At 41.9% G+C, this 22,547-nt stretch overlaps 1 protein-coding gene across 1 annotated transcript in view; it reads left to right on the top strand.

Annotated features, from left to right (window-relative positions):
- TRPM1 (transient receptor potential cation channel subfamily M member 1) overlaps positions 1–22,547 on the top strand; it is a 73,872-nt gene that overhangs the window by 39,146 nt on the left and 12,179 nt on the right. The window contains exons 16-25 of the mRNA XM_027521187.1: positions 1,769–2,061; positions 3,609–3,837; positions 9,224–9,343; positions 9,763–9,894; positions 12,698–12,826; positions 15,784–16,035; positions 17,517–17,691; positions 19,267–19,287; positions 20,354–20,498; positions 22,175–22,377. Coding sequence (XP_027376988.1) covers positions 1,769–2,061; positions 3,609–3,837; positions 9,224–9,343; positions 9,763–9,894; positions 12,698–12,826; positions 15,784–16,035; positions 17,517–17,691; positions 19,267–19,287; positions 20,354–20,498; positions 22,175–22,377 — 1,699 coding nt within the window. The remainder of the gene's footprint in view (positions 1–1,768; positions 2,062–3,608; positions 3,838–9,223; positions 9,344–9,762; positions 9,895–12,697; positions 12,827–15,783; positions 16,036–17,516; positions 17,692–19,266; positions 19,288–20,353; positions 20,499–22,174; positions 22,378–22,547) is intronic.

Below are 22,547 nucleotides of genomic sequence, written 5' to 3'. Positions count from 1 at the left end.
TCCACCCCCTTTTCCACCCCATGCCCAGCCTCATGTGAATATGGGCAAATTATTCAGACTTTAAGCCACAACTTCCTCATCTGACTGACTAGAAGACATTAACAACCCCTCAGGATCTGTGAGAATAAAAGAAGGTCACTGATGAGAAAGCTATTTGCAAAAAAGCAGAGATCCATTTCTGTTATCCTATTGGGTACTGGGTCCTCAGCCTGGAATAGTCTGTTCAGTTCAGTTTAGTCACTCAGTCGTGTCCAACTCTTCCCGATCCCATGGACTGCAGCACACCAGGCTTCCCTGTCCGTCACCAACTCCTGGAGGTTACTCAAACTCATGTCCATCAAGTCGGTGATGCCATCCAACCATTTCATCCTCTGTCATTTTCTTCTCCTCCTGCCCTCAATCTTTTCCAGCATCAGGGTCTTTTCAAATGAGTCAGGTGGCCAAAGTTCTGGAGTTTCAGCTTCAGCATCAGTCTTTCCAATGGATATTCAGGACTGATTTCCTTTAAGATTGACTGGTTGGATCTCCTTGCAGACCAAGGGACTCCCAAGAGTCTTCTCCAACACCACAGTTCAAAAGCATCAATTCTTCCACACTCAGCTTTCTTTATAGTTCAACTCTCACATCCACACATGACTACTGGAAAAACCATAGCTTTGACTAGATGAACCTTTGTTGGCAAAGAAATATTTCTGCTTTTTAATAGGCTGTCTAGGTTGGTCATAGCTTTTCTTCCAAGGAGCAAGTGTCTTTTAATTTCATGGCTGCAGTCACCATCGTCAGTGATTTTGGAACCCCCCAAAATAAAGTCTGTCACTGTTTCCATTGTTTCCCCATCTATTTACCATGAAGTGATGGGACCAGATGCCATGATCTTAGTTTTCTGAATGATTACATGCCACATGCATGTTTCACCACCAGTTCTTCCAGTCATGAATGCCTTCCTTTAGGATTCTGCTCTATTATTAGGATGACCCCTCATAATCCCTTGGAAATGGAAAGCATTGGCCTTCCATTTGTAACACATACATGAGAAGACAAATCTCTTTCAAAATAGAACTCCTGCTTCCTTAAACTATTGGTAGACGTGTGTGCATACTCAGTCGTGTCCGATTCTTTGAGATCACATGGACTGTAGGCCTTCAGGCTCCTCTGTCCATGGGATTCTTCAACCAAGAATACTGGAGTGAGTTGCCATTTCCTCCTCCAGGGGATCTTCCCAATCCAAAGATCAAACCCCTGTCTCCTGCATCTCCTGCATTGGCAGGTGGATTCTTTACCACTGAGCCACCTGGGAAGCCCAAACCATTGGTAGAAAACCAAGATAATTTTCCTCCACCTCCTTCTACATCTTTCCTATTAATCTCTGGTTCAGAGTGTTGGTATTTAAAGACATCCCTCAGGAAATCACTTTTGCGCTTTATCTCTCCCATGGGGTGATTTGGATTGAAGTGTTTTCTTTGTGTTCAGTTTTGCAGCTTCTCTTCAATTTTTAGAGGCTTATGGAAACAAACAAACAAACAAACCTGCCAACCCAGGAGTATAAGCTTCAAACAGTAGTATGCCTTTTCAGCTCATTTGATTTTCAGTGGTTTACTTCTCATAATAAACATGTGCATCTTTTCAAAAGAATTCATAAGATGGGTGGACACATAGATGTACTTAAGAAGTCTCTCTGTTCCTGCAGACAGAGAGGTTTCCCTTCTTCCAGTTGGTCCTGAAACCCTTTACTGGCAGGACCACGGTAAGGGTGTTTATCTCCCCTCAGGATGACGAGCTGCCAGCCAAAGGGAAGAAAAAGAAGAAAAAGAAAAAGGAGGAGGAGTTGGACATTGATGTGGACGACCCGGCCGTGAGTCGATTCCAGTACCCCTTCCACGAGCTGATGGTGTGGGCTGTGCTGATGAAACGCCAAAAGATGGCGGTCTTCCTCTGGCAGCGAGGGGAGGAGAGCATGGCCAAGGCCCTGGTGGCATGCAAGCTCTACAAGTCCATGGCCCACGAGTCCTCCGAGAGTGAGCTGGTGGACGACATCTCCCAGGACCTGGACAACAACTCAAAGTGAGTGTCTGGAGGGAATGTAGAGCTCAGGGAGACCTGGTTGTCCTGAGAACCACCCCTTTTCCAGGAAGGGTGGCAAATGTGGTTCTCACTTAAGTATCATCACATTTAAAGCTTATTCATCTCTGCTTTGTCCATTGTGTCAATATATTTCCTTCTGTCTTTCTGAGGCATTTCTGGACTGTCATTGTTTTTGTTGACTGTCTTCTTGTGCAAACTATGGAAATGCAATTTTTCATTAATTAATTTTTATGGGAGTATAATTGCTTCACAATGTCATGTTACTTTCTGCTTTATAGCAAAGAGAATCGGTTACACTTATACGTGTATCCCCTCTTTTTTGGATTTACTTCCCATTCAGGTCACCATAGAGCACTGAGTAGAGTTCCCTGTGCTGTACAGTAGGTTCTCATTAGTTATCTATTTTATACCTATTGGTGTATATATGTCAATCCCAATCTCCTGATTCATCTCACCCTCCCTTCCTCCTTGGCATCCATACATTTTTTCTCTATATCTGTATCTCTATTTCTGCTTTGCAAATGAGATCAACTATACCATTTTTCTAGATTCCACATATATGCATTAATACATGATATTTGTGGAAAAACAATTTTAGACAGTATATCTTTATTGAAATGTAGCTGATTTACAATGTTGTGTTAATTTCTGCTGTACAACAAAGTGTATACATATATATATGTGATTCTTTTTAATATTCTTTTCTATTATAGTTTATCATAGGATACTGAATATAGTTCCCTGTGCTATACAGTAGGACCTTGTTATTTATCCATCCTATATAAAAAAGCTTACATCTGCTAACTTCAACTACCCACCCCCTCCCTTCCTCAGTTCCAGTTGGTAATCACTGCTGTGTTCTCTATGTCCATGATTCTTTTTCTGGGAAATACAATTTAAATGCAAAGACAACAAAACAGATTTTCATAAGGAAACACATTCAGAGGAGTACAGCCTTAGTGAATCTATGCCCTTGGACTTGACCTTCCCAAGGACAGTTGGACAGGATGGCTACAGGGGGCTGGAGCTAGGTATTTCCCTACCCTCAGCTCAGTCCGGCTCTGATAAAACATCAATAGGTTGAACTCTGGTTAACTATTTTTCCCCAGGGCAGGCTTTGTTAGGAAGAACAGAGTGCTCTGGGCATAGTTCAGAATGGACCCTCCCCAGGCTGGCAGCATGAGGGGATTCTCCTCCTGTCTTCCCTGTGAGAACTTGGTGGGGCACCTGGAGGTAACACTCCTGAAAGCGTGGACACACTTCTTTCTCTAAGCCAGGGCTCCCCAGACTTATTAATCTGCCGACTTGTCCTCATGGGGCCTCCGGAAGTCAGCCTCCAACATGGCTGAGCATGGACCCTGGCCCCTGGCTGTCCCCTTGGGGATGTCCCAGGAGCTCCCTGCTGGGAGAGGACAGGGAGTCACGGACTCTGTGTCCTGTGGCTCCGTGATGTCCCCATGGACACGGCTGTCTAACAAAGTGTGTGGCTGCCATTGCCTCACCCGCTCCCATCTGTATCTCGGCAGAGACTTTGGCCAGCTGGCTGTGGAGCTCCTGGACCAGTCCTACAAGCACGATGAGCAGATCGCCATGAAACTACTGACGTACGAGCTGAAAAACTGGAGCAATTCGACCTGCCTCAAACTTGCTGTGGCAGCCAAACACCGGGACTTCATCGCCCACACCTGCAGCCAGATGCTACTGACGGACATGTGGATGGGGAGGCTGCGGATGAGGAAGAACCCTGGCCTGAAGGTACCTGTGACGTGGCTAGGTAGTGTCAAGTGACACCTGTGGGCTCTGACTCTCTGCCTGGCTGAGCTAAACACTTTCTGTGGATTGTTTCATCCATGACTGAACAACCCCAGGAAGGAGACCCTGTGGCAATCCTTGCCTTACAGATGGAGAACCTGAACCTTTGAGATGACTCACCTAGGATCCCAGCTGTAAGGTGAAGGGCAGCACCTAAACACGGGTGGTCTAACACCAGAGCCCAATCTGCAGCAAGACTAGCTTGTGGGCATGGAGTCCACTCTAATGAGTTGTGCACCTTTGGCCATCCACTCACCACTAAGGCAGGCACCTGAGCTCTGTGTCTATAGATTGCCTTATGACTCTGAAAGTACTTGCTATCATTTTATTATTATTTTTCATTGAAATATAGTTGATTTACAATGTTGTGTTAGTTTCAGGTATACAGCCAAGTGAATCAGTTATATATATATATGTTAGTTTCAGGTATACAGCGAAGTGAACCAGTTATATATATATATATATGTTAGTTTCAGGTATACAGTGAAGTGAATCAGTTATATATATATATATATATATATATATGTTAGTTTCAGGTATACAGCGAAGTGATCAGTTATTCACTTCGCTGTATACCTGAAACTAATATAACTGATTAACTTTGCTGTATACCTGAAACTAACACAACATTGTAAATCAACTATATTTCAGTGAAAAATAATAATAAAATGATAGCAAGTACTTTGGCAACCCACTCCAGTGTTCTTGCCTGGAAAATCCCAGGGACGGGGGAGCCTGGTGGCCTGCTGTCTCTGGGGTCGCAGAGTCGGACACGACTGAAGCAACTTAGCAGCAGCAGCAGCAGCATATTCCTTTTTTATGTCCTCTTCCATTATAGGTTTTTGAGCATAGTTCCCTGTAGCTGTAGCTGTAGCTACAGCTGTAGCTCACCAGGTTTCTCTGTCCATAGCATTTCCCAGGCAAGAATACTGGAGCAGGTTGCCATTTCCTTCACCACTGGATTTTCCCAACCCAGGGATAGAACCCACATTTCCTGTGTTGCAGGCAGATTCTTTACTGATGAGACACCAGAGCAGCCCATGTAATCTCTAGGTTCATTCATGTTGCTGTAAATGGCATTATTTCATTCTTTTTTATGGCTGAATAGTATTCCATTGTATATATGTACTACATCTTCTTTATCCATTTTTTTGTTGATGGATATTTATGTTGCTTCCATGTCCTGGCTATTGTTAATAGTGCTGCAATGAACAAACATTGGGGTGCATGTATCTTTTTGAGTTATAGTTTTGTTCAGATATATGGCCAGGAGTGGGCCTGCTGAATCATTTGGCAACTTTATTTTTAGTTTATTGAAGAACCTCTACGCTGAACATATCTACGAACCAGAAACAGACTCACAGACATAGAGAACAGACTTGTGGTTGCCAAGGGGGATGGGCTGGTGGGTGAGGGAAGGATTGGAAGTTTGGAATTAGGAGATGCAAACTAGCTTATATAGTATGTATAAGCAACAAGGTCCCACTGTATAGCTCAGGGGACTATATTCAATATTCTGTAATAAATCATGATGGAAAAGAATATGAAAAAGAATATATGTATAACAGAGTCAATTTGCTGTACAGCAAAAATTAAACCCAATATTGTAAATCAACTATACTTCAATAAAATTAAAAAAAAAAACAAAAACAACCAAGGTCTGGTCCAGCCTCAGCATGCAGCTGCCAAGTGGCAGAAGATAAGAAAGGCAGAGGAGCACCCCCAAGTCCACTCTGTGATCAAGTCTGCAGGTCCATATGTTCCAGCTCTTCAACCCATAAACAAACAGGGTACATATGTTCCCTGGCGGTCCAGTGGTTAAGACTTTAGGTTCCCAATGCAGAGGGCACTGGTTCAATCCCCGGTCGGGATCTAAGATCCCACATGCTACCTGGCACAGCTGAAAAAACAAAAAGTAGTTGAATATATATACTAAAAAGTAATTTTTAAACATGCCAGAATTTAAAGAGTGAGATTAAACTGTATTGTCTTCAGCAGCACTGTCCAACAGAAATAAAGCACATATGTGCTTTAAATTTAAACTTTAAATATTCTCATTACAAAAAGATTTTTAATAGCTATAAAAAGTTTTTCAAGTACATTGTAAAAAGTAAAAAAGAAACAGCTGAAGTTAACTTTTAAAACTTATTTGTTTATTTGGCAGCACCGGGTCTTAGTTCAGCATGCAGGATCTTCAGTCTTCACTGAGGCATGTGGGACCTTTCAGTTGCAGCATGTGGAATCTAGTTCCCTGACCAGGGAGAAAACCTGAGCCTCCTGCATTGGGAGCATGGATTTTTAGCCACTGGACCACCTGGGAAGTCCTGAAGTTAATTTTAATAATATGTTGATTTAAACCAGTAGGTACAAAATGTTTTGAAAAGGAAAAATATCATTAATGAGGTAGTCTATATTCTTTTTCTGTACTAAGTTTGAGATTTGGTGGGTGTTTTGCAATCTCTTCCTTTTCTTTTTTTAATCTAATGCTTTCTTTTTTGGATATAATGTCTATCCATAGGTATAAATATTTGTAAGCATCAAATTTCCTTCAAAGCATTTTTAATTTGCAACATAAATATGTAATTATTGTAAAGCCAGGATTTTTTTTTAATTTAATTCTTTGACTTGTTCATATCATATGCACATATTAAAAAATTAAAACTGTTTATGGGACTTCCCTGGCAGTCCAGTGGTTAAGACTTCACCTTTCAAGTGTGGGTTCAATCCCTGGTTCCATCCCTGGTTAAGGGGCTAAGATTCCACATGCCTCTGGGCTCCCAAACCAAAACATAATACAAAAACAATATCGTAACACATTCAATAAATACTTTGAAAATGGTGCACATCAAAAAAATAAAAATAAAAGTGTTTAAAAATGTGACAAGACTCTCTGCTAACTCCTGTCCCTCATGTGGCCTATTCCACCCAGTGGCAACCACTGATATTTGTTTCTTGTGTATATTTCCATATGTAAAGCTAATATGAATACTGTCTTTTCTTTTCGTGGTGAATTAAATATACTTACTGTTTTTCTTTTTCACAAAGGTTGACATAGTCGTTGTTATGTACCTTTTTTCCACTTCTCTGGGAACTCTTTCTGTATTACGACATAGAACATTCCTACATTCTTACCTGCTTCCCCTGTTTTCCTTTACAGTGACTGTCATAGCTCAGGCCAGTCTCGAGTGCAAGTCACTCACCCCTGGGGGTGCTACCCTCATGGCCACCATGGCTGCTCTTGGACACACATCGTGCCTCACATGTCTGCTAGGTGAACATTCAGAAGGGGAGCTGTTGGCCCCATGGGGATATGGACTTGTGATCTTGATAGCCTTTCCTTCTGTGGAAGTGTCCCCCCTGCCATTGCGCAGAGAGTTTTCCCACAATCCCACCAATATGGTGTGTGAACACACACTGGAATTTTTATAATCTAATGGTAAAAAATGAGATCTTTGCATAGTTTCTTTGAATGTCTTCCCCCCCGCCCCCGCCTTCTTTAAAGATGCTATCAGTTTCTTTATTGTTATTTTATTTTTGGCCACGCTGCACGTGGGATCTTAGTTCCCTGACCAGGGATCAAACCACTGGACCACCCAAAAAGTCCCTGAGTATCTCTTATGAGTGAAAATGAACCCATTTGCTCTAAATACAAATGTCCCTAAGTTTACTGCTTTTGCCCACTTTTTTTGCTGGGTTGTTAGAAGTTTCCTTCTGGATGTCTAGGAGATCTTTTCTAATTAGAAAGATTCGTCCTTTGCCTGTGTCAAGAGCTGCAAGTATATTTCCCATGAGTTGTTTTTTACTGTGGTGGTGATGTGTTTTGCTGTGCAGAAGTTTGTGATTTAAGTATGAAATCTATTGATCTTTGCTTTGATTGTGTCTTGATTCGGGAGCATCATTAGAAAGGCTTTCTCCTCCATTTATGAAAGAATTCTCATGTGATGATTCTTAGTTGTTTAATCGTCTCTCTATGCATCCCCCTCCCCTATTTTCTTTCATGAAATTATTGAGCTAGACAAAGTTATTCTAGTGATTGTGTGAGATATGGATCCTAAGTAATTATTTTATAGATGATCACACAGATTCTCAATACCATGCATTAAATAGTCATCTTTACTCCTCCCATTGGATGTGGTGTTTGTCTCACAAGTAATGACCTTTGTGAATTTGAATCTTTTTCTGGATTCTTCCATTCTGCTCCATTGTTTGGTCTCTTCATATACCTGTACTACACTGTTTTAAGTATTAGTGTTTTATAATATAATTTTTAGTATATGATCGAAATAGCCCCTTTGTGTTGTTCTTAATAATGGATGGCTGAGGAGAAATTTTTTTAAAAAATTAGGACTTAACATTGGAAACAGCTCAGTATTGGAGACACACAGCATAGCACTGATAAAAATGGCAAGAGTGGGACTTCCCTGGTGGTCCAGTGGTCAAAACTCCACAATTCCAATACAGGGGCTGGGGATTCGATCCCTGGCCAGAGAACTAAAATCCCACATGCTGCCCAGCATGGCTAAAAAATTAAAAAATAAAAACAGAAACGTGTTTTTAAAAAAAATGACAGAGGTCTCCATCTATAGGTTAGGCGATGCTTTTGCTGTCTAGGCTGAGCCCATGTTAAGTTCTTCTTTCTTATTTTCCCAGAAGAACAGAACCAATTTGTTTATTTTATAGAATCAACACACATGATTGAGAATGAGGACTGGTAAATCAGAATCTGTAATACAGAGATCAGGATTTCTATATTACATTCTTGAGGCAGAATTCCTACTTCTTCAGAAAACCTTTGGGTTTTTTTTTTCTTTTTTTGTTTTTTAATGTTTTTTATTATTGTGATAAAAGTCACATAATATAAAAGATACTATTTTAGCCTTATCTAACTATACAGCTCAATGGCACTAAGTACATTCACAAATCCTTCTTTCAGGAGTCACATTCATCTTCCAACTCTTGGCCCATATATTCACATCTAAGTTATTTCTATTTAAAATATTTTGGTCTAATTAATTAATTTTTACCTACTATATTTTACTTTAAAAAACTACCTGCTTTGAAACTCAATATAAGATCTTCACTTTTTAAGTTAGGATTCCACACCATCCTGCTTGCTGTTCATCTTGAACAATGTGTGGTTGTTCACATTTCTCAGTGTCTGCAGTTCTATCCATGTACCAAACCGAATAAGCCACAGACCATCAGAGCAGAGACAGGGCTGCTAGCTTACTGAGGAATGCTGAAGCTCGTCATTTAAAATTTTACCTATACTGGGAAAAATTTCACGAGTTCTCATAGCTTAAAAATCCACTTTTCTCATCATACCTAGGTTATCATGGGGATTCTTCTCCCCCCAACCATCTTGTTTTTGGACTTTCGCACCTATGATGACTTCTATCAGACATCCAAGGAAAATGAGGATGGCAAAGAAAAAGAAGAGGAGAATATGGTCAGTGATACCCCCAACCATCAACCCTCATCTTCAAAATGGTTGCTATTTCTCTTGCCGTGAATTTAGACACTGAAGGAATACAGAACATTTGAGGTTGAACATCGTAATGTATTTATTTGTTTTCCTTATACCTTCATTGGTGAAATGTCTATTCAAATCTTCTACGTCTTTTCTCTTTTTTTAATTTATTTTTTATTGAAGGATAATTGCTTTACAGAATTTTGTTGTTTTCTGTCATTAGCCATTGGAAAAATTCAATTATTAATAAATCACAATAATATGTCAAAAGAAAAAGAATATAGAACATTTTTATAATCCTTGATTTGGGAAGGTGCCTGTCTGTTGATTGTGGGGCTAGGGTCCCGGGAGTTTCCCATCTGGCAGCCTGCTTGCCATGTGCTCTGCTCTGTTTTCAGGATGCGAATGCAGATGCCAGCTCCAGAAAGGGGGACGAAGAGAACGAACACAAAAAGCAACGAAGTGTCCCCATTGGGACCAAGATCTGTGAATTCTACAACGCCCCCATCGTCAAGTTCTGGTTTTACACAGTAAGACCTCCCTTAGCATGTTTTAGATGTGTGAGAATCAAGAAGAATGATTCTTCTTCTTCAAAAAAGTCCTCTTAAAAAAATCAATGGATTAAGATGAATTATGCAAATAGAAGTGAGACTAAGATCCTTAATTAAATTGTATAACATCCCTAATATGCAGAATCTAAAAAGAAATGATACAAATGACCTTACTTACAAAACAGAAAGAGATCCACAGACTTAAAAAACAGACTTGTGGTTACCAGAGGGGAAGGATCGGGGGAAGGGATAGTTAGGGAGTTTGGGATGGACATATACACACTGCTATATTTAAAATGAATAACCAAAAAAGACCTACCATATAGCACAGGGAAAATTCTGCTCAATTTTACGTGGCAGCCTGGATAGGAGGGGAGTTTGGAGGAGCATGGATACATGTATATGTATGGCCAAGTCCCTTTGATGTTTACCTGGAACTATCACAACATTATTAATCAGCTATACTCCAATGTAAAATAAAAAGTTAAAAAAATCAGTGGATTAAAATGAATTATGCACATGAAGTGGGACTAAGTCAGATCTTCAACTAAAATTGGACCTAGATAGATAATGTTTATATACAGGAATGTGATCATTCTAGACCAAATATACCATTTCATAAAGCCAAATAATCATATTCTATTTCCTTAAGAAGAAGGATTTTTCAAATGCCTTATAGTAATACACACTTAGGAAAATACAGTTCTAGTCCAACAATGAATAAAGATGACTCATATTGAGACAGCAAGCTCACAAATGCCATTTTTCAGAAGACTGATGGGATCACTCAAAGTGGAGTTGAATCCAAAGCATGAAATCCTGGATTTGAGGAACGAATCAAGGTCTCCGAACTGTGGCCACATACTCTCATCCAGCCCTATCTGTGGCCACTGTCTGGACGACTCTAGGAGGGCACTGTGCCTGGAGCAAGAATGGTCCAGTCTTACACGTGCAGATGGGCAGGAGAAGTGGGGCAAAGAGACTGGAGCAATTTGGAAGGTTCTGAAGGAAACTGGGCTGGTTGTGGGTGGTCCTAGCAGGGGTGGTGGGCACACTGTGCCTCCCGAAATCACTGCAGTCTTCGGGAGGGTCAAGACTACTCATGAAGTCCCAGGTACCAGGGCACAGCCCATCTCAGGCAGATCCTGGCCATTAGTGGTTCCATTAGTGACTGGGTGTGAGCAGGTGATGGAAACTGAGGAGCCAGGTCCAAGGCCATGGACAGGGCGATGGATGTGGGTAGGCAGAAGGTGGAGGCAGAGTTCTGGGGCACAGCACCCCCGGGGCTACATGGGGACCCAGGCCAGTGAGAGCCTGGACACCCAACCTCTTGGTAGCCACACCTGAAGCCACAGCTGTCCATCTGTTCTGGTCAGAACCAGCTGAGGCCCAGGTGGTTCTGAGCCCAGGCCCAGAACCTGAGGTCAAGTGGATAAAGAGGGTGGGGCCAGGAGGATGACAAGCCTTGGGTGTCTCCCCAGGGCCTCTAAATGTAGCCTGCAGATGTAGGAGAGGGGGTCGCATGCTTTTACAGCTCAGGAGACGCAGGTTCAATCCCTGGGCTGGGAAGATCCTCTGGAAAAGGAAATGGCAACCCACTTCAGTATTCTTTTCCTGGAGAATCTCATGGGCAGAGGAGCCTGGAAGGCTAGAGTCCATGGGGTTGTAAAGAGTTGAACATAACTGACGTGACTGAGTACAAGGGGTTCCCAATGCAACTCAACTTTGAGAACTCTTGCTCTAATCCTCCTGCAAAGACTAGAAATGGGATGCTGACTGTATCCTGGTAAAAAACCAATCAGGAAGGGGCCATCAAAAAAAAAAAAAAAAAAGACTAGGAATCACAAATGATCAATTGCTAGCACACACCTTACCCACACCACCAAAACTTCAGAAGGGGCCTAGACCAGAGGGGTAAGGGCTAAAGCTGGATTCTTCATCTTTGGAGTGAATCAACCTCACTCATCTTCAGATTACCTTCCTCAACCTCGTACCTCACTCCTGTATCACTCAACTCTATGTGCCTCAAAGATAGGGACCCTGTTGTGGGTGCAGCACACCACAGACAAATGGATGCTAATTAAGGGGCCTCAGGACCACCCGCTGGGTGTGCTGGGCAGATTCCCCATCGTCACCCTCCCCCTTTTTGAAACTCCCCTGTCCATTAGCAGTGGGAAGATTCAAGAAGGAAATTAGCAATGCAGGGAGGAGTCAGTAACATTTTCCAATTTCCAGGAATGTAGAAGGCATACCAGTATACTACTCAAAGTTTCTCTATTTATCATAATTTTGTGCAACTTCATAATTTCCCCATGAAGCTGATGTGCGTGCATGCGTATGTGTATGACTCTTTGCAACCCTGTGGATGGTAGCCCACCAGGCTCCTCTGTCCATGGGATTTCCTACAGAAGAATACTGGAGTGGGTTGCCATTTCCTCTTCCAGCAGATCTTCCTGACCCAGGGATCAAACATGAGTCTCCTGCATCTCTTGCATTGGCAAGCAGATTCTTTACTGCTGAGCCATAAGGGAAGCCCCATGAAGCTAACAGTAGTAACAAATATACTTTCATTTAGAGAATGGACTTTCAGCGTGCATGTTATGCTAAAGTACAAAATGCCTCCCAACCTGCCTTAAGGTTCTCTGACTGCACCTGTGATGTGAGTGGAAGGTTTCCTCTAATAGAGTCAGTGCACCTAAAAGTGAAAATTTGTTTTAGAAGATGTGTCCCCCTGTAAACAGGGTTTCAGAGCTTTTCCGGGCTGTCGATCTCTGTCTTTCAGATATCCTACCTGGGGTACCTACTGCTGTTCAACTACGTCATCCTGGTGCGGATGGAGCGCTGGCCTTGCCTCCAGGAGTGGATCGTCATCTCCTACATCCTGAGCCTGGCCTTGGAGAAAATTCGCGAGGTGATGCTCTGAAGACCTGTCCCAGCCCCACCCACCAATGACTTCAATTCAGATGTAGATTCTTTATTTATTTATTTGAATTCTTTTTGGCCACAAGGCATGCAGGATTTTAGTTACCCAACAGGGATTGAACTTGTGCCCCCTACAATGGGAATACAGTGTCCTAACTGCTGGATCACCAGAGAAGTCCTCAGATATTGCTTCTTATTGCAAAAATGAGTCATGTAAATCCCAAGTGCCCTGGATGTTTTCTTTCCGGGTGTCACAATCCCAAGTTGATTCTGTTCCCTTGCAGATTTATATGCCTTCTGTTTCAAACTGAAACTGAACTTGGAAATCAGAACACAAAGCAGAGTAGATGGTGTTTAGTGATAAAAACAAGTCTGAGGGCCTGTAAAAGCAGCAGGAATTCTGCCAGGTACCTGAGATAAACACCTGACTCCAACTGGGTACAAATTGGGGCTCCATTTTCTGGGAGTTGAACGTAGACAGGGAGATGTAGGAGATGACATTTTTCTTGTAACTTAGGACTTTGAACCACCCTCTCCTAGCTGGGTCTCCCTCCATCTGAGGTGGGGATTCTTGTGCAAGTGGTTTATTAAAGGAGAGCTTTCAGGAGAGAGGGGAGAAGGAGCAGGGTGGTCAGGCCGGAGAGGGGACAGGGCTGAGGGAGGTGTGGCTTCAGTGGAATCTGTCCCTGGCCTCATTGGCAGGGGACTCTGAGTGTATTCAGTACTGTAGAGTCTGTTCCATCTTGACCAAAGGGACCTGAGTTTCATACCCACATGAGTCAGCCAGCGGGGCCTCTGGGTAAGGGCTCCCATTGCCCAAGGGGGCAGGTGGGAGGGAACAGTGGCCCTTGCAGCAGGTGGGGGCTGGGCACCTCCACCCAGAGGAAGCCTCCAGCACCTCTGGGTAGGCTTCCAGCACATCTGCTGCAAACCCAGGAAACAGGGTTTTCAACTAAGTGTTGGAAAAGGACAGACACCAGTTCATGCACGATTCATATCACGGGGACTTGAAACTCACGTATCTGAGAGGGCAGCCTTTGCAGGTGGCAGAAAAAGTGTGGGCCAGGTCCTTTTCTTTCTAATATCACCTACAGGTTTCAGCTCATTATATCAGCTTATAAAGGGAAAGCTTACATCCAAGGAAATGGCAACCCACTCCAGTATTCTTGCCTGGGAAATTCCATGGACAGAGGAGCCTGGCAGGCTACAGTCCATGGGGTCGCAAGGAGTTGGGCACAACTGCACGACTAAATAGCAACAATACACCCAAGAAGAAATGAACTTGAGGTAACACACAGCAGATTTCGTATTCTTTCTCCCACTGATAGAGAAACAGTATTATTTATTTTGCAATATATTTTTTTGTATTGACCCTTTCACTGAACTGAAAAATTATTACTGGCAACTTCTTCCCAGGAGAGCTAATTAGATGCTGTCAGTCTGATGACAGCCCCAAATGAAAAGTGCCAGGTCTAAAATGTTACAACTTCTTTTTTTTTCTGGCTGGGCTTCATTCAAACTCTGCGCATGCTACAACAGGGACTTCCCAAGTGGCCTGCGTGCCATCTCTAGTGCCACTGTGAGCTCACTGAGCACCAGCCCTATGCTAAGACACTGTTCTTTACTGCAAAGAGCCCACTGTCCTTGCCCCCCACCCTCAGTTATAGGAAAGAGAGCAGCAGGCATAAGTCAGAGCACATGAGTTTTTAAATTAGTGAATGCCTTCTGAGTTGGCTTATGAATAGCCACCACCCCATTCCACCCTTGGGGTCCCCAGGACCTACCAAGAAACTCCATAACTAAAGGGGCGCCACCTTTAAAGACCCCACCCTGCTGCACACCGCAGCTGCACCTATGTTTGCTTTGTGTGTGCCCCTGCATGCTGCTTGTTAAATATTTTCAGTTTTACTAGAGGAGAGACATCACTTTGCTGACAAAGGTGTGTGTGTGTTAGTCACTTAGTCATGTCCAACTCTTTATGACCCCATGGACTGTAGCCTACCAGGCTCCCCTGTCCATGGAATTCTCCAGGCAAGCGTACTAGAGTGGGTTGCCATTCCTTTCTCCAGGGGATCTTCCCAACCCAGGGATTGAACCTGTGTCTCCTGCATTGCAGGCATATTCTTACCCTTTGGGCCACTAGGAAAGCCTCTGAGAAAGTGTTCTTTTAAGCTGCGGTAACTTTGAAAGGGTAAGATCTCAAGCAGGAGAAAATGAAGCTCAGCTTTCCCCTGACTTCTCATCTCCGAGTTACAAAGGAATCTGGGCTGAGTTACCCATTCTATCCCAGTCCCTCCATCTCCTGTGGGTGGACGCCCCTCTGTGGGACCACATAGGTTTATCTCTGCTCTAGGGTTTTCCTCCTGGACTAACTCTGGAACACGGGCTCACCGGCACATGTCCAGAGAATTGGAAAAGGGGTCAAAAGGCAGCTGCTTTCATTACGACCAGAGGGACATAACTCAGAAGGCATTTCCTGAGAGTTTGTGAAACTAGGAATCCAAAGGAGTCTTGTGGAATTTCCCTTTCTAGATATTTTATCTGCCTAAGAAGATGAGTACTTAGAAATCTCGAGCAGGAAAGGGGACCAGATGCCCTGGAATGCTGCTGTGCTGTGCTTAGGTGCTCAGTCATGTTTGACTCTTTGTGACCCCATGGACTGTAGCCCACCAGGCTCTTCTGTCTGTGGGATTCTCCAGGCAAGAATACTGGAGCAGATTTCCATGCCCTCCTCCAGGGGATCTTCCCAACCCAGGGATCGAACCCAGTTCACCCACATTGCAGGCAGATTCTTTACTGTCTGAGCCACTACGGTTCAGGGGAAGCCCCTGGAATGCTGCTCCAGCCCTCCATACCCAGGATTCTAAGGTGAAGCTTCTAAAACCACTCTCCCTGCTTTTGTTGTTGTTGTTGTTGTTGTTGTCATTGTTTGGCATTTCTTTTCAGATCCTCATGTCAGAACCGGGTAAACTAAGCCAGAAAATAAAAGTTTGGCTGCAGGAGTATTGGAACATCACAGACCTTGTGGCCATTTCCATGTTCATGATCGGAGCCATCCTTCGCCTCCAGAAGCAGCCTTACATGGGCTACGGCCGCGTGATCTACTGCGTGGACATCATCTTCTGGTACATCCGTGTCCTGGACATCTTTGGTGTCAACAAGTACCTGGGACCCTACGTGATGATGATCGGAAAGATGGTTAGTGCTGATGGCTCATGAAGAAATGCAAGCACAGAGGCTGTTGGTTAGGACCTGGGGCCAGGCCTCAGGCATGACTCTGTGATGTTTCATTTGATCTTTCCCCAGCAATTGGTTTCTTACAGGAAATGTTCTTTGCTTTAAGCTCTTCTACATATATGATCACTTAATTAAATCCAGTTGACAAACAAGAGTTAAGGGCCTACTGTATGTATATATATTTCTGTCAATAACCCAATGGTTAATCTCCTAACATGTTGTAGAAGCCAGAGACAAACAAGTGGGTCCAGTCACTCCCCCACCGCAGCTCCAGACAGTTTTCAGATCACACACTCTAGACTGGAGTAACCTATAACTTGCTCAGTGCTCAGTCCTGGTTGACTGAAATACCATGGACTGTAGCCCACCAGGCTCCTCTGTCTGTGGAATTTTCCAGGCAAGAATACTGGAGTGGGTGGCCATTTCCTTCTCCAGGGTATCTTCTCAACCCAGGGATTGAATCTGCATCTCCTGCATTCCGCATCTCCTGCATTGTAGGCAGATTCTTCATTGAGTGGACACAGGCAATGCAGGTGATGAGGTCAAGACAAATCCATGGCAACATTTATCCAGAAGAGGCTATAAAATATGAAACTAAGAATGAACCATCCTTACATCACTTAAAATAGTCTCAGTGTTAGGACTGGTCCTAAAAGACAGGACATCTTTCAAGCTTAGGAATAACTCTGTATGGCAAGTGGTTTTGAGGGAAGGGACATATAGTCTAGGCAGTCCCAGTCAGGGCTCTCATCTTCAGGGATGTTCAAAATTAAGAATTACACAAAGCCAGTATCCATAGTAACCAGAGCATTACTCACTGTAATGACTCACCATTTGTATAATGAATGAACATTAGTACACACTCTCAACTCACCATCTTGTTATCCCCTTAGACATCTCCTCTTCTTACCCCTGAGTTTCTCTTACAAATTCCTGTTTTCCCATAATGGTTCCCTTTCTCTACTTGCAGTTGTAGTTACTAGAGGAATTTGTTTATGGGTAAAAAGAGAGGAGGGGCTTCACTGGTGGCTCAGATGGTAGAGAAGCCGCCTGCAATGCTAGAGACCTGAGTTCGATCCCTGTGTGTTGGGAAGATCCTCTGGAGAAGGGAATGGCTACCCATTCAAGTATTCTTGCCTGAAGAATTCCATGGACAGAAAAGGCTGGTGGGGTCCAGTCTTTGGGGTCGCAAACAGTCAGAAATGACTGAGCAACTAACACACACACAAGAGAGGAGAAGAAAGATTGAGAGCAGGAGATGGGAATCGCAATATTCTAGAATAAGGTGTATGTGTTGCATGGAATACAAGAACTAGTAGCCCATGGAGGGGAGGGAGAGGGGGAAAGAAGCTTCCTCCATCCTAATTAAGCACTCATGAAGTCTCTGAGGGGAGCACACAGTAATGAACCAGGTGGACCTGGCCCATTTCCTCTCTCCTCAGATGATTGACATGCTGTATTTCGTGGTCATCATGCTAGTGGTGCTGATGAGTTTTGGAGTAGCCCGTCAAGCCATCTTGCATCCAGACGAGGAGCCTTCTTGGAAACTGGCCCGGAACATCTTCTACATGCCCTACTGGATGATCTACGGGGAGGTGTTTGCAGACCAGATAGACCGTAAGAATAGAATTCATAGTAAGATTCTCTTCCCTGCTTCCCAAGGCAGATGATCAGTTCCAAATTAATGGAAGAGCCTGTGTTAATTTGGGAGTAAAGTATTTTTTATTCTGTCATAGGCATCCAATTATTTTATGAAGAAATCAGTGCAGATTATGAAATACAAATTTTTTGAGATGCCAATCTTCTACTCTGAGAACCATTCCCTGGAATTCTGAGACTCACATCCCTTGAGCACATTCTACACATGAATGTGGTCCCAATGCCAACATTCTAATTTTTCTTCAACCTAAATCTCTTTCTGCCCTGAGATAGAGCTTGTGGTGTTATTTCAGCCAAATGAGACAGTGAGCATGAAGGTGACTAGTGCCTTGTGTCATCCCGTTCTTCAGGCTTCACAACTCCTTGTCCATGTAGCTGTGCATCTCCTCCTCACTCCTGAGGTGCTAGTTTTGTATTATCAACAGTAATATGGATGTTAGCAGAGGAGATGAGCTGCAATCTTACATGGATTTCTGGGGAATGCAGGCCCCAGCTCTGCCCAAGCTGAGTTGGTAGGTCACAGTGTCTCTTGTGTTGTAGGGAAGTGAAGTTCAAATGAGCTTACATGATTTCACCTGGACAGTTACTGCATTACCAGTGAACAAGTATCTTCAGACCCATATTCATATTCGCACCACATATTTCAATTTGCATATTGTGTTCTGTCAAAAAGTGCCAGGTACAGTACCATGGCTACTACTTCCAGTAGAAGCAGAAGCTTCTTTAGAATAGAAGGTTTTGAACATCTTTGCATTGTAGGAGATGCAGGGTTGTTCAGTGTATCTTCATTAGGTGAGACTGATAACCAGTTCACACAAATGCCTTCCATCTACTGCATCTTGTCATGTGATTCAGACCACATTTTTATCATGATTATCTCAGAGTCAATTAGTGGATGTGTTTGTAGCTTGGTAAACCAGAACATGAAAATCTAATTTGGTTTCAAAAGAATATTAGCTTCAGTAAACATACATAAATGTGGAAAAAGTCCCTGGATCTAGACATAAGTTGTAATATTTTTTAATTAAATTGGGTAGAAACAGAAAATGAAGAGGCAAACTTGAGGTTATTTTCAGTAACAGTGGGAAATGTAGATTTTCAATTCTTGATCTCATTACTTCATAGTAATTTTGCATTTATTTGTGCTGACAAGGTATTTGGGTTGGCATACAGGGGATGTTTGATTGGTCAACCTATACGTTAAAATGATCATCTGTCAGTAGCCTCATGTCTTTTTCAAAGTCTTTTTAACTAGTGAGCTTTAGCTATTGCTTATGACATCATAAAATAAATATTCATGAAATATATATACATATATTTCCTAGAACTAATAACGTGCACAATTCTCCTAAGTAGATCACTGTTTCCAAGTGTAAATGTGTAATTCCCTTGAATACTTTGCATTTCTTGACAGCAAAACAATTCTTATATTACTCATCATTTGTTTGACATTTCTCTCAACTGTCTTATTTTCTTTTCTTCCTTCCTGTCAAAACTAAAAAAATAAAATGCTGCTATCCAATCACTCTATAGTCTACGCCATGGAAATTAATCGTAAGTTTACACATAATTGATGACTCTAGTCTATGGAATGTGTGTATTAATTAATCTCTTCCTCAGCTAATTACCCAGAGTTGTATGCTGGTTTCAAATACTTGTTTCCTGGTATCAGTGTTGTTTTTTTTTAAATAGGAAGTGAAAAATAAGTAGACTGTGAATTCATGGATATTACTTCATTGACTATTAGGATCATCCTATCTTTTTCTTCAGAGAAGGCAGTGGCACCCACTCCAGTACTCTTGCCTGGAAAATCCCATGGACAGAGGAGCCTGGAAGGCTGCAGTCCATGGAGTCGCAAAGAGTCGGACACGACTGAGCGATTTCACTTTCACTTTTCACTTTCATGCATTGGAGAAGGAAATGGCAACCCACTCCAGTGTTCTTGCCTGGAGAATCCCAGGGACGGGGAGCCTGATGGGCTGCCGTCTATGGGGTAGCACAGAGTCGGACACGACTGAAGTGACCTAGCAGCAGTAGCAGTATCTTTTTCTTCAGAAAATAAGTCCTATAGGATCAAAGTAGCATTTCAAATGAGCAGAGAGAAAAAAGATTCTTTTTCAAACAGAGCACAGAATAGTCAATTAATGAACTTGAGCCTAGAGAGGATACTTACCTCCTACCTCATAATAAAATCATTTTCAAAGTTCATGATCAAGAAGACAACATAAGTTAATATTACATAATTAGAAGACCCAATCACTTTCTAATGGTTAACAGTAAAAACAAAACAAAACAAAACATAAAGACAGATGTGTCTGCTTAAAGATGAAGAACACATTTTTTCATTATACATTTTCACTGTAGATTGAAAAACATAATGCAGAAATGAGAAAATATTTATAAATATGACAGGTTAAGAATGACTCACTCTGAGTGCAGAAATGAGTTTCTTATCTCCTTTGTATGAGTTGATATCTTTCACATGGAAAATTACTGCTTAGGAAATCAGAAAAAAATAATCACAGTAAAAAAGAAATAGGTCCTTTAATAGCATAGGTCAGTTATTAATCTTTCCATTCTATGTGAAAATCAAGCACAAAAAGACAAACTCTCATTTCAGCTCCTTGTGGTGACAACCAGTACGATGAGGAAGGCAAGCGGCTCCCCCCTTGCATCCCGGGTGCCTGGCTCACGCCTGCCATCATGGCCTGCTACCTGCTGGTGGCCAACATCCTGCTTGTGAACCTGCTCATCGCCGTTTTCAAGTGCGTGTCACAGCTGATGACCATGTGCTTACTATTTACTACTTTACAGATTTTCAGTCTAATCTCAGAAACCTCTGAGGCTGCCTGGCGTTTACATGGAATCCACTAGGGCTTTCAAATGCATACAAATTTTTTTTTTGCAGTCTTTTTTGTTCAACCACAATCAGACTTCATGCATTCCTAAATAAAGAGTTGACACCTAAATATATTTAAATTCAATCTTAGTTTGTATTTTAACACTTTGGCATGAATTTTAATCTAATGAAAGTATTTCCTCAGATGAAAGTCTCTTGAGATAGAAAGATTTATCAAGTTGAGTCTTGAATTCATGGTCAGAGGCACAAAAGCAAAGCTGATTTTATAGGCTGTGGCAATCATTGGATACTAACCTGAGCAAACTCCAGAAAATAGTGGAGGACAGGGAAACCTGGAGTGCTGCAGTCCATGGGGTCACAAAGAGTCAGACATGACTTAGCCAATGAACAACCATGACAATTATTGTACAATTTTTTTACATGAAATATTTTTCTTATCATTTACTGAATAGAAGATAAAGTGACCTAGGAAAGAAATGGCTTAAAATTCACAGTCCAGTTTCTTGTAAAACTTGCCCCTGTTGGCATGATGCATTAAGGATGTGACCATGTTTAATAAATGTTGAAAAAAACTATTTTAGCTTCTAAGATGAAAAATATGAGACAAAAATCCCTCACAGAAATAGAGACTCTCAGAGCTGACCAAGGCACTGGAGAGAACATGGTTACACTCCTGACTTGACAGATGAGAAAATGAAGGTTGACAGAGGTTAACTGGGTTTTCTAAGGACCCCGTGTAGACCACACACTTGATCAGGATTCCAACAATTCTAGGCTTACTGCCTTCTGCTGGAAGCTAAAAGAAGACAAAGATTGTACCAACCTAATATCCAAAATAATGCACCTTCAATCAAAATGTTCAATAATTAATGAACTCAGTTCCAAAAAACTGTAGTCAACTAGTTTTATGACTGAATTGAAAGTTTAAATACTTCAAAATGCTTAGTTGAATGGCTCATATCTTTAACTATATGAAATAAAATGTCCTGAGCAGTCAGTAGACTATGGTGTGGTTTTTCAACAGAGTAGGAGATAACAATCTCAATACCCTTCATTCTTAATTATTTATACAAGTAAAATGCCCTTCAATGTAGACAAGCCACACTGATAGATAAACCAAAAGGCAGGTCATCTAGAAGTCAGCCCTAATTCCTAGAATGGAACCAAAAGGCCATTTTATTGCATATTTTCAATTCAGTGTGAGTAACTCTAATTGTTCTGAGAAATCACAATCAAAAGTAATACAACTGCTTTACAACTTTGTGTTATTTTCCGCTAGACAGCAATGTGAATCAGCTACATGTATACATAACATTGTAAAGCAATTATACTCCAATTTTTAAAATTAAAATAATTATTCTAGTGCTAAAAAAAGTAATACAACTTTGCAAATAGGTTCCTCTGTACCATTTTTCTAGATTCTACATATATGCATAAATACACAGTATTTGTTTTTCTTCCTGACTTATTTTATTCTGTATGACACACTCTAGGTCCAATATGATTATATTATATGACTTTTGTCACGATAAAATTCTTTTTTAAGTAATATAGCTAACTAAACCTGTATTCTTTTTAAAGCAATACCTTCTTTGAAGTGAAGTCAATATCTAACCAAGTGTGGAAATTCCAGCGTTATCAGCTAATTATGACATTTCATGACCGGCCTGTCCTGCCTCCACCAATGATCATTTTAAGCCACATCTATATTATCATCATGCGTCTCAGCCGTAGCTGCAGGAAGAAACGAGAAGGGGACCAAGACGAACAGGATCGTGGATTGAGTATGTGCAGCATTCTTCTGTTTCTATCCTGGGCGAGTTTCTAAAGAGAGTTACAGTTGGATACCTGTTAGTTTATTACTAATTAATATCACTGAAAGTCCACTCCTGAGGGGATGAAAAATTGAGAGAGTTCTTGAAAATAACTTTTCTCTATAAACCCATTGTTCCTT

Source organism: Bos indicus x Bos taurus, chromosome 21 (assembly GCF_003369695.1).
Source record: "Bos indicus x Bos taurus breed Angus x Brahman F1 hybrid chromosome 21, Bos_hybrid_MaternalHap_v2.0, whole genome shotgun sequence".
NCBI lineage: Eukaryota > Metazoa > Chordata > Mammalia > Artiodactyla > Bovidae > Bos > Bos indicus x Bos taurus.
Note: the sequence above shows the minus strand (reverse complement) of the source record. Positions and strands in the feature narration are given on the sequence as shown.